General features: G+C 39.3%; 2 protein-coding genes and 1 pseudogene across 2 annotated transcripts in view; 1 reads left to right on the forward strand and 2 right to left on the reverse strand.

Annotated features, from left to right (window-relative positions):
• Positions 1-3,552: 3,552 nt before the first annotated feature.
• LOC116853408 lies at positions 3,553-5,122 on the reverse strand (annotated as a pseudogene).
• A 577-nt stretch (positions 5,123-5,699) lies between these two features.
• The window catches only part of LOC116853415, a 12,986-nt gene continuing 5,663 nt past the window's right edge, over positions 5,700-13,022 (reverse strand). The window contains exons 2-3 of the mRNA XM_032834488.1: positions 6,471-6,675; positions 5,700-6,281 (exon numbers count right to left, since the gene is read on the reverse strand). Coding sequence (XP_032690379.1) covers positions 5,815-6,281; positions 6,471-6,675 — 672 coding nt within the window. The 3' untranslated portion in view covers positions 5,700-5,814. The remainder of the gene's footprint in view (positions 6,282-6,470; positions 6,676-13,022) is intronic.
• LOC116853414 overlaps positions 10,443-13,022 on the forward strand; it is a 5,199-nt gene continuing 2,619 nt past the window's right edge. Inside the window, exons 1-3 of the mRNA XM_032834487.1 lie at positions 10,443-11,492; positions 11,595-11,921; positions 12,723-12,821. Of these exons, the coding sequence (XP_032690378.1) occupies positions 11,288-11,492; positions 11,595-11,921; positions 12,723-12,821 (631 nt within the window). The 5' untranslated portion in view covers positions 10,443-11,287. The remainder of the gene's footprint in view (positions 11,493-11,594; positions 11,922-12,722; positions 12,822-13,022) is intronic.

Raw genomic sequence — 13,022 nt, forward strand, 5'->3', positions numbered from 1 at the left:
GGCATGTCACCGATATAGTGGCCGAGCGAGGAGGTTTAGGGAGGGACGGAGGGGGCTTCGTGCCCCCCGTTTGTTGTTCACTCCCCCGTCCCCCAAGCCCCGGGCCGGCGCACGCTTTCGTCGCCGCTCGGCCTCCGAGGCCGCCCGGGATGCTACCGAGTGAGTCCCTTGCTGCTCCCCCACTTCCCCCGTCCTTCTCCTCACCCCCGTGGCCCATGTCTCCTTGACCGGGCCATCGGCGTGGGGAGCGACCGTCCACAAGCGGGCGCCACCAAGGTCTCGCGACGGCTTCTCCTTGTGCAGGCCAGTGGATTCAAGGCGGGGGGGGGGCAAAGCTCGCTCCTCCCCCTCACCCCCGCCCTCCGTGTTCCTCCTCTTTCACTTCTTCTTCTTCTTTTTGGAAGAAGAAAATGTCGTTGTCCCCTCCCTGCCAAGCTCCGGCGCCTTGGCCGTGGAGGGGGGGATCAGGGGCAGCCACATATCGGCCCCTCCCCCCCCGAAGGCGCCCGCAACGGCGACTGTTCGTTCGGCCCGCGCCGCCCCCGGGGGGCGTACCCGAGACGCGCCAAGATTCGGGGAATCGCTACTTCTAGCAACAACTCGAGGACAGTGCTCTCTTCCTCCCCGATATCAAGGCGCGTCCCGCCATAACCCACGAGGGAGGGCCCCCGCTGTTGTTGCGGCCGTTGCCGCTGCCTTCGCCCCCCCCCCCGGCTTCCCCCTTTGCCGCTCTTGTTGATGCGGCTGGGCGGCAGTTCGCCCTCCCTGCTTGGGGCGGGTCTGCTGTTGGCGCAGTACACGCCCCGGTCCCTGTGGCTAGTCCCGCCCTAGTCCGTCCCCACACATCCGGGAGGGAGACGGTCTTCCCCCCGAGAGGAGGCCTGATGGCCGGAGGGACTTTACCATCCCTCCGGTCCTTGTCAACCTCCTCCCTGAGGCGCCTCCCTCTTTCTTTCTCGTCGCTCCCATGGTGAGGAGAGGCGGCTCGGGGATTGTGACTCCCGTCGTCCAACTCCACCTCCATAGATACATCTCCCCCTGGGGGGTGGAGATAGGGAGCGGAATCACCCCACCCCTCCTTTTATTTCGGTGGGCAACCTCCTCCTCAGAGGAGGAGCCCGATATCACCGCCCCCGTCGACCTTTTGCGGCCGGTGGGCACACGGCAGGAGGCGCAGCTGCCTCCCTTACTTAGGCAGGGAGACTCCACAAAACCCTCGGCCTCCTCCAGCTTCACTATTCTGGCCCTGAGGAGGCGGTTTTGCGAGCTGAGCTCGTCAAGCTCCCGCCTCAACAGGGCCTCGGTCTTCCTTGCCGCGGAGTCAGGCACGGCCCCCGGCTGTCCAGCAACATTTTAAGCCCTTACGGCGAGCGTGGTGCCACAGGCCGAGAGTTCCTCGGCCACTCTCCACAGCTCGCCCAGGAGGAAGCCCTTAATGTTGCCGGACTTCTGAGCCACCTTCATTACGGTGTCCACCGACTAATATAGTCTGGTGGACACCTCTACTGTTTCCATGGTCCTATGGTCGCGGACCATCCTCTCCGCGGTCCTCTGGGCCCTGTCAACTCTGGGGCCGTAAAGCCTCCTGGCCTCATCAGCGACGTAATCCACCACCTTGGCCAGTTTCCTGTCCATAATGGCCCCCTTCTTTAAGGCCATTTGGTCGGTTTGTCCATTTGGAGGTTGGGGGCTGACAGGTCCTCGACCATTGCAACCGACCCACCGGTCGCGGTCTCCGGAGAGGCCGGTGCCCCCACCTCCTCCTCCTCTACGATGATTACCGGTGGCCCATCCTCAGCCGCCGCCCACTCTAACGAGGACGCTCGCCTGTCTACCGAGTCGTCCCTCCCTCTCTTGCACTGTCCCAGTGACGGGACCCTCGGCAGGCTCTTTCGGCCGCGCGAACTGCCTCGCGAGGCCAAGCGAGTCCTCTCCGGGCCGGCAGCCGCCTGAGCCTGATCTTCGGCCCGAGCTTGGCTGCCAGCCCTGATGTGCGATCTGGTGCGACGCGCTGGTCCGCCCTTACTGCAGGGCGGATCAGGAAGAGTCCCGGAGGATTGCTCCTCGGGTCGCTCCCCCTCTTCGGCGTGGACCGCTACGTGGGTCCCAACAGGGTTGGTGGACAGCCCTGCTCCGTGCGTTGGTAGCTCGGTCGCCGGAGACGCAACTGCGTCCTCCTCTACACTTTTTTCCCCCCTAACCCCGGATTTTGTATGAGAAGAATTCATTTTTAGGTTGCCCCTTATTACCCGTAGGCTTACAGGGTGGACCGTGAAAAGTGGAGGAACTAGATACCCCCCAGGCGGAGCCCCAAGCCTGGGTTCGGGCTGAATACACTCAGGGTGTGCCAGGCGCCCCGGGGTGGACCGCTCATGACCGGCTAACCCGCCGGCCATTCATCCCATCGCCGCGGCTCCCAAGCTTAGGATTGGGGGGGTTTTTTTTATAGAGGTCCCCATCCTCGCAGCCCATGCGTTTAAGCCAAGGCCCTCGCTCCCCCAGAGGTACGTCATAGACATGACATAACATCGTAAACCAGGGATTTACGATGTGTACAGATCCGACGTTGTCGGACCTGCGCTGTAGGGGTCCTGGCAAATACCACGCAGACTCCTAGTGCTCTCCGTGCGCAGCTGCCCGCACGGGGAGGCCCTCACAGCCGGCCACACCGCGATATGCGGCAGTGACCAGCAGGAGTCGCAGGATTGCCGGGGTGCGGCACCTCTCCACTGAATGTGGGGGAGAGGGCAATGTACCGGTCCCGGCGTCCCGCCGGCCCGGAGTTGATCTCCGCGTAACTCCGACGGGATGGCCATCCCAGGGTGTGCGACCCCGACCTCGGAATATGTCCGAGCGGCCCACGCACCCCTCCACTCCCAGGTTGTCGGTAGCTACCGACGTGCAATCCCGGGTGTGGATTCCTCTCCCCACCCTACCAAGGCCGAGGCCCGAGTAGGGACGGATCGAAGGTGTCCTAGACTTTCAGCTGCCAGACCGGCGTGCAATGCCTCCTACTCATGTGGAACCTTCTCCTCCCCCGTAATGGGAAATTACCCGCCGCGGAGCGAAGGTCCCCCCTTCCCCGCCCCAAGACTGATGATGGAGCAAGCTCCACCTAACGGCCCCAGCCGGCCGGGCGATTGGAATCAGGGCCGCCAACCCCTACCGGCAATTGGGCCCATTGGCCCTGTGGGAGTTGTCGGGATCCCCTGCAGTGGAGGGTCTTACGTCTCCCTCTAGCAACCGCGGGGCTGCAGCCCACCGCGGTCCGGTTTCCTGTGGGGGTTTTCCTTCCCCGTTGCCACCGTTCGCCAGCGATCCTCAGGTAGGGGTCTCCCTTCCGGCCGAAGCCGAAAGATACTGCCGCCGAGCCTTCATCGGATCGCCGGTACCCCTCCGCCACGATAAGGTGGCGGCATGGAGGAGAAGGGATCACTAACAACTCTTTTTCTTTGTAATTTTTTCCTTCGTGTTAATTACTTCCCATTATTTATTTACTTAAACTGTTTTTTGTTCTTTATTTTTTTTTATTTTTGTTTTTTTTATTTTTTTTTATTTATGTTGAATAGAAGTACTCAACCAACGCTTCATGGATTCTTCAGCACTCTTCAGTGATTGATTTTGAAAACGACGCATTATGGCACCTAAACAGCAATGGAAAAAAATAAAAAAAGAACTTAATGTTTTGGCTTGTAGTTAATCATCACTGTCATATTTGTGATGTTAATGACAAAAAATCGCATATCTTTTTAGTAATTAACGATTTATTTGATTTATTAAAATAAATTAATTTCTTTGCATACTAATATTACTCGTGTTTGATAAGCTATATTAATAAAATACAGCAAAGATGTCTTTCTCTACTTTTCATCAAATATATCAATTTTGAATTCTATTAATTTAATTTTTTATTAAAATAGTTGAGTATTATATTATTGCATTTTCAACGGAAATAAATGTAATATTTGATTACGATTTGTAATTATGTATTAATGTACGAATCGAAAAAACAATTTTCATATTTATATTAAAATAATCTTTCTCTTGAACACAATATGTAAGTAAGTATGCAAATCAATTAATTTTTTTGTAATTTTCAAGAAAAAGAGGTGAAAATCTTATGTAATTTCTCGCTTCTCATAATTTAATACATGACAATGACTGATCAAGAGCCTTAATGTCTCAAAAATAAGAAAAAAAATTTAAAGAAATACTCACAAAATAAAGCCTCTTTAAGCCTTGTTCCGTAAAAAGAGATTTTCACTCGTTTAGTTCCTTTTCAGCTAGCTTGTCTTGCAAGCTCGTTGTGCAATATGACAGACATATGGCAAATAGCAGCATTCTACTGATCAGAATTATCAGGAATATATCCATTAAGATAATTGATCTTCAAAACACACAAAGAAATAAAAATTATATAAAAAGAGTTCATATCTTGTAAAAGATATGAATTAATATCCACAGAAGTTAGCACTTATAAACGGAGAAAATGCAACTTTATTCGTTAAAAATTTGTCGAATGCTTCAAAAGATTGTTCATCTCGTAATGAAAGGGGAAGACAATTTTTAGGCCTCTCTATGATATTAGCTTCGTCAAGAAATATTTTATTTAAAATGCGGCGTTGGTTCATTAGCATTATATCAAGTTTTGACACGTTTCGTAGCAAATCTCTATCAAGATTAGATACAATCGGTCCTGCAGAAATGAATTAATTATTAGAAAGTGTAACATATATAAATAAAATTATATAAATTAGAACAAAAAAGTCGTTACCATGAAGTTTCTTCAAACTGCTTAATGTTGTCGTTAGCAAATCACGATCTGCATTTGATAAACCTAATAAACGAAATATATATTAGGAAAATGTAATATGTAAAAACTACTCAAGAGTAAGATTATTGAAAAAATCATATTGCCTTGAAATGGTGATAAATTTAGAAATGCTTGATTTTCATTATCCACTGATAACGTCCTTATTTCTTCTTTTAAAAAGCCATCTTCATTTTTATCTGTTGGAGTGTGGCAGTGTATTGTAGTAAAAATCTCGTCGTGTTGATAGTTGTTTGTATTATCTAAATCAAAATTACAAATGTTTTCAATACTGATCGAATATGACAACATGATACGTAACGAAAAAGAAAAAAATTTAATTATTTAAAAAATTAATTTATAAAATTTTAACTTTATTTAAAGAGAGAAATTATAAAACTGAAAAAGAGAAGGAAATACAATCGGACAGAGACAAAGATATTATATTGCATCTGCAATATATTATTCTAATTTAAATGTAAGCACACTTAAAAAATTTTGGTGGGAAGAATGTATAATTAATGTACAATTAATTTACTTACAATTATCAAGAATTGGATGTGACTTCGCCTTGTCAATGTCCCTTGAAAAAGTATCTTATTTTCTTCCTAAGATATTGCGCTGCACGTGTAGAGACAGTGTGCTCACTGAAGATGATGAACTGTCTGATAATGTTGAAGGTTGTTCGTTATCATCCATACTCAATTTTTGATAAACTGTAACAGTCCACAAAATAAATTATATAAGAAACAGGAGAGATAGAATCATTAGTAATTTAAATGAAAAATTGTTATTATTTGGAAATTAATAAACTTACCATCAACATTATTATTAAAAAAATGAGGACTGTTTTTTTTATCTAAATGTTTACTAATTGTGTGTAATTTTTTGACAGGCTTGTCCTTCTTTGTTTGATGTGTGATCACTTCTGACATTTGTGTGCTGTAGTCTATATCAGTAATTTGCTCCACAAGTAAAATTACGAAAAATTATTATTATAATTTTCAAAACACAAAAATAGCCAGCGAAACAACATGATTATATATGTACAAACCTTTATTTGATAAAGAATGTTGCCTTATCAGATTTTTATCTAATTTGGTATTATAAATTAACTTATTTAAAGGGCTTAAAGATTTTACATGTGATTTACTACGGGAGAATAATTTTCCAACTGATGTGTTCTTTTGTTGATATGTAGCTAACGTTTTCATAGATTTATTTTTAAGCAGATGTTTTATTTTATTTGAAAGAAGAGAATCTGGTGCAGATACTTTACTGTGTATTATGTTTCTACCACGAGAAATCTTTGAAGGAGAAATGTTCATTTCTTCATCATCTGAAGATGATACAATATATTTCTTGTTCTTTTTTCTTTTTCTTGGTTGATCATAATCTGTTTCAACTTTTGTACGAGCAACTTCTCCCTCTAGAACAGTTTTAGCCGCTTTGAAAGCAGTATTGTAGGTATCTAAAAATGATACGTAAAAATATAACAAAATGAGTATAATCATAACAGATATAGAATGTTATATATAATACAACTTTTTTCTCAATAAAACAAAATGTAATCATATTAATTTTAAATATATTAGCACTGACAGAACTCAATATTCAAACATAAAATATGATAAAACATGTCCAAAAGTTACCAACTTACTATAATAATGATAAAATTGAAGATTATAAATATTCCAATCTTGTCCTGGATCTACTCTTGACATAACCAAACGGGTGGTTTTAAGCTTATCTTTTTTAGATGGATATTTGCACTTAGTATTATTATCAAACAACCATTTAGAAGAAATTACTTTTATTAATGTCTGTGATTTGTCACATGAATCTTCAAATTCTACAACTGCAAACTGAAAAGAAAAAAAAGCAGGTTATAAGACAATATGACTTGTAAAATAAAACAAAATAAAATAATAAAAATTGTTCTTACTGGCATTCTAATAATTGTAACAATGTACAAGAAGAATGCATACAAATAGTTCTTCATTATCAGGAAAAAGAATACATTTAGATAAAAATTGTTTAATTTTATAAACGGTTCTGTTATTTTGTAAACGAGAAACTTTTGTAATTCCAAGTTCAGAAGATGCGATAGGAAAATTATAATAATCTTCTTGTTTAAGAAACTTATACGAGGGCTGCTCCGCAAGTTTTGCGACTTGGCAACACTGGCGTTGCTAGGTAAAATCTAACCTTACCATCAAAAAGTTTGATAGTTTCGAAGATTTTTTTACTCGAAACGTTTTGTCATACGGAGGCTACTTGTATTGTTTACAGTGACTTGAAAATTGTGTCTCAGCGAAAAAATGGAATTAACACGAGAACACTTTCGTGCGATGATTTTTTACGACTTTCGACGTGGATTATCGACTTTCGACGTGGATGCAAGAATGCATCGATCAACTTGCTTCCACTTTTGGCAATGAAGCACCACAAAAGGCCACTATTTGTCGCTGGTTTAATGAATTCAATCGTGGTCGTAGTTCACTCACCGACAAACCTCGCGAAGGTCGTCCAAAATCAGTTGCTGTGCCAGAAAACATCAATGCTGTGCGTGAATTGATAATACAAGATCGACATGTGACATACCGTGAGATTCAGGCATCCTTGGGTGTTGGTATGAATTGCATACAAACGATATTGCATGAATATTTGGCCATAAAAAAAATTTTTTCACGTTGGATCCCGCATAATTTGACAATTGCTCAAAAAAAGGATCGTGTAAATTGGTGCAAAAAAATGCTGAAGAAATTCGATCGAGGTGCGTCAAATGCCGTATATAACCTCTACACAGGTGACGAGTCATGGATCTATGCATATGAGCCGGAAACTAAACAGCAGTCGACTGTGTGGGTCTTTCAAAGTGAACCTAACCCAACAAAAGTTGTTCGCGCTCGAAGCACTTCGAAACAAATGGTCGCCTGTTTTTTCGGAAAAACTGGTCATGTGGCAACAGTACCCTTAGAGAAACGTAGAACGGTCAATTCTGAGTGGTAAACAACCATTTGTTTGCCAGAAGTCTTCGGCCAAATAAGGAAAAACAACTCAAGACGACGAATCATTCTTCACCATGACAATGCGAGCTCTCACACATCGGCTCAAACAATCGCCTATTTGACCAGTGAAAACATCGAATTAATGGGTCATCCACCGTACAGTCCTGATTTGGCACCCAATGACTTCTTTTTGTTCTCGAACATCAAGAATAAACTGCGTAGTCAACGATTTTCGACGCCAGAAGAAGCGGTTGATGCGTTTAAAACACATGTTTTGGAGGTACCACTTTCGAAATGGCATGGATGCTATAATAAATGGTTTGAGCGAATGCAGAAGTGTATTGATCATCATGGAGAATACTTTGAAAAACAATAAAGCCATTTTCAATGACAAATTACCGTGTTTTCCTTACTAGTCGCAAAACTTACGGAGCAGCTCTCGTATCCCATTAGGAAAATCTGATTCTGAGATGTTCGAATGATATTGTCCAAGATTACGACATCCCCACATTTGGTTTTAAAACAGCTGTTTGCCTCGTTCTTGATAATAAGAGTAACACCATAAAAAATGAGTTTGAAACTGTTCTCCCTTGATATTGTCTTCTCCATTATATTGATTTTTCAACAAAATTGTATTGGACTCGTCAGTGTCTTTTTTTAGAACCAGCCGTCCTTTGGTTTCTGCATCACGTCTAATAAACTGATGCAAAGGCTTGTATGGAGATCTCAAATATCGTTTTATAATACCCATAAAATTTTCATATTTAAAAGCACTAAATAATTCCAAAGTTCCATAGTTTCGATATTCATCGACTAAATGAATTAGACAGTGAACATTATAAACAACAAAGCATTTACCAAAAATCTGAAAAGAATGTCTTATAAATTCTTTTAAAATTTCTTGCGCAACATTGAGCATAATTTCATCACGCACTAGAACTGGATTAGATAATATATATACAGGGTGTTCGGAAAGTAGCGGGACGCCCGAATATCAGGAAAAATATAAGTTTTACAAAAAAATGTTTCAGACAAAAGTTGTGGCGTTTAAAAAGATGTATTTACTGATCACATCAGTTTGACCTTGGGTTGCGTAGCGAAGGTCAGGTCAAGGTCACATTAATTTTTTTAAATGGAACACCCCATTTTTCATTGCATATTCTTATAGCACATCTCGAGAGCTTTCCAAAACGCTATAATAAAATATTTTTTCGTTAAGAACTTTTCGAGTAATAACACTTGAAATTTCCAGCACTTTGACATAGAATACAAAATATCTCGTAAAATATTCTTCTTTCGGTTATCTTGTCTTAATGCTTTTTTGCACAGAATAATGAGACAAATTAATTGGCTTAAAAAAAGCACAAAAAGATTTTTATATATTTATGTAAAAAATTTTTTGTTTTTTTTTTTTAAGCTAATTTAGGAATTGAGTAGAATAGTATAATAGATATCATGATATAACAGGCGATATCAAACCTAACCTATGAAAACTCCTATATGTGAATTCTTAATTGTTATCGTTATATGTTACAATTTTTCATTATATTTGTATCGCCTAACGACAACAATAATAGAATTGTGACACTACATGCTTTCCAAACAGCACAAAAGTTCCAGGGACGTTTATTTTGTGAATGTGGTATATGTGGACAACAGGCGATATACAATTTCGTTTATCATATCACAAATGTGAAACATTATCAAACATTTTAGAAACTATAACCAAGTATACTATACCAGTTGAATTTTGTAGAAAACCTAGATCGTTGATTTATTTAAAACAATGGAAAGCAATATAGAAGCAATATAGAAGCAATATAGAAGCAGAGTATAAGCAAATGTTATTATTGTAAGAGCTAGCGTATCCGTTTCTTTTCCGTTAACGTTTGAATACGCGCTCCTATGAATCTTTATTGTTTTAGCTGTAAGATAAGTCGCGGATAGCAGCCCTGCTATCACGTACTAAGCAACTTATCCCACGGTGCAGGTGACGAAACGTGATTAATGACTAATGATGAGAACACTTAATAAATGTTTATTATACCGTACAGATCCTTTGTTCCTTACACTTATTTCGCCAAGTCATACATGAGAAGTCTATCTTAACTCGTACACACACGCACGTGCCCGACCCGTGCTTCACGGTCGCACTAATAATACACAAAATAAGACTGTCCTCACTATCGTTATTCTACTAATGTTTCAACCAGACTAAATCTGAACAGATACGCGAACTACTTCCGTATCCACAGCGTTAATTCGCTTTAACTAAATGGGTTTATCCCTTGACCTTGAACCGACCCACAAAACCCGGAGCTCTTAGCTCTTTTCGCTACGCGAGACTCTCTCCGATCTTCTCCTGATCTGATCTCTCGCTGGTCTCTTTCTGGTCTCTCTCGCCTTCGTCTCTAACTATCTATTTGAACTATCGGCGCGAAGGAGAGGGAACCTCAGTTCTCGCTACGACATGAGGCTTTAATCTAACAACGTTAGATGGCGCTACTTATTCTAATTTCTTACATTATATACTGGTCCCGTTATATTAAAAGAAATACTTCCGAATGATTTATACGAACATTTCTTAACACTTCATATAGCTACTAGAATTGTATGTTGTACTGATTTGTGTAAGACATTTTTAGGTTATGCCGAGCAATTATTTAACCATTATGTGAAAACATTTAAAATTCTGTACGGAGAACATCATGTATCTCATAATGTATATGGGATAATTCATTTATGTGAAGATGTTCGAATACATGGTATTTTAGATTTATTTAATGCTTTTAAATATGAGAATTTTTTACAAGAAATAAAAAAAGTTATTCGTAAAAGTGATAAACCACTACAGCAATTGCACAGAAAATTTAGAGAAAAAAATGCTATTACATGTACTGTTAAGAGCAAAGAAAACGAAAATAAAATGGGAGCACTAAAGGAACACAATAATGGTCCTATTACTTATGATTGCACAAGTCCTGAGTATAAAATGTTAATTTTTTCATGTTTTGTTATAAAAGTTAATGATAACGTAAATAATTGTTGTCTTATGAGGGATGGAAATATAATAAAAATTGAAAACATTGCTAAATATAAAAACAGGAAATGCTTGGTTGCTATTAGTAGAAAATATTTAATTAAAGAAGATTTATTTCATATTCCATGTCCATCATCGTTACTTGATATTTATGTAGTTAGTCGTATGTCTCAATTATGTATTTGGTCTATATCGGATATTTTAAAGAAAATGTTAATAATGCCACATATGAACAATACATTTGTAGTTATACCATTACTGCATATTGACTAAAAAGTATATATTATAAGTATAATAAATGTATAGCGTGTTACTATATATTATATATAAGTATATAATATATATTGAATTACAAGTATAAATTATCAATATCATTAATTTATTAAATATAGTATATATAAAATAAGAACTTCAATAACAATCATTATGAGCAAGAAGTATCATATTGTCGAATTTGATGATGGCCTTCAAATCATACCAGATAATTGGTTTACTAGTGGAGAAAAGACTGCGTTATATTGGCCAAATGTTTCCAATGAAAACGAGTATAATAAAGCAGTCGAAAAAATGAAAGACTTTAATAGAAATAATGTAACAATAGTTCCTGTTAAAAGAATATTTGGAAGTACAAGTAAGTCAAAACTTTTGCCTATTAAAATTCTGTATCAAATTGTGTCCTACTAAATATACAATGGAAAGTATTGTAATCTTTATGTAGTATTTTTGTTTGCAGATACTTTTGGTAATGCTAAAAATAAGTTAAAATTGACAGAAAAGTTGTCAGATGTAAATTCTGATGAAGACAATAATGTTGCTAAACGAAAAAGAAGATTATATGCACAGAAAGTTATTTCTTCAAGTAGTGAAGAGGAACCTACACAGCCTCCGAAGAATGAAAAAATAGATAAATATCCTGATGTACCACAAAATATGAAACATTCAAAATCATATAATGCTACACTAAATGATATAAATAATAGATCAGAAAAGTTTAATAATAAAATACAAGACATATACGATGATAATTATGAATCTATTTCAAATATTCAACAAATAAGTGGTAAATTATTGCATTTATGATACAATATAAAGCATGATTCCAAGAAATAATCTTTAATTATATGTGAATAAAGTTAATAATAAAATAGTTTTAATTACATATGTACAGTCATGGACAAGTGTATTGTCCGACTTTTTCTGATAAGTTTTGGGATTGAACAGAATCGCCCAATGAGAGAACGAATTTTTGAAAGATAAAGACTTTCACATTGAGCCATTTAGCGACGTTCTGAAACTTATTAAAAAAAGTAGGACAATACACCTGTCCACGACTGTACAAAATAGATTTTATGTCAATATAAAAAGTAAAACTATTTTCATTTGAGACGTAAAATGCATACGTGTAACTTACGCTAACCAATCAATTATATCTATTACTATTTACTTATTATAGCTCAGACGATTAATTGGCTGATGCAAGTTACGCGTACGTATCTTATGTTCCATGTGAAAGCAGCCTAAATGTTACAATGTCTTTCGAACTTCTTTTTTGAACTTCTCAATGAATTCCATTAAAGTGCATATAGACAAAAGATCAAAATAGTTAAACATGTACTTTTTATTTCGACATTAAATTGATTTAAATTCATTATTATTGCACTGTAACAACTTTGTGTTAGTTCTTGCCCTGGCAGCACACGATCTCCCACGAATGTTTTGAGAATATTTCTGGCACATTGAGATGTACTCAAAATATCTTTAGAACATTCCCGGGATATCTGTGCTGTTAAGGTGAAGGTTCTGTATAAAAACAATTTCGTTTTCTTGAATTTTATAATCCAATTTAATGTTGTAATCGCAGATACACGAATACTTGCTGAGAGAAATTGCAATACAGTACAGAATCGTTATCAAAAACAAATTATTTCACACTCACTTCGTAATGAAAACAAAAATACAAGTAAGAAAACGTTTTATATAATTTATAAAACAGATGTATAAATAATTATTTATATTGCTTCCTCTTGGATACTTAATGAAAGGCATTTGTATATATTTGCTGATAAAAAAATGTGCCAGACCAAATTTTCATAGTGTGGAAAAGCACCCTTAATAGCACAGATATTCTAGGCACAGATGTTCTGAGGACATTCCGAGTACG

Source organism: Odontomachus brunneus, unplaced genomic scaffold, assembly GCF_010583005.1.
Source record: "Odontomachus brunneus isolate Ranch 3 - 2012 unplaced genomic scaffold, Obru_v1 Obru_scaffold_318, whole genome shotgun sequence".
Taxonomy (NCBI): Eukaryota; Metazoa; Arthropoda; class Insecta; order Hymenoptera; family Formicidae; genus Odontomachus; species Odontomachus brunneus.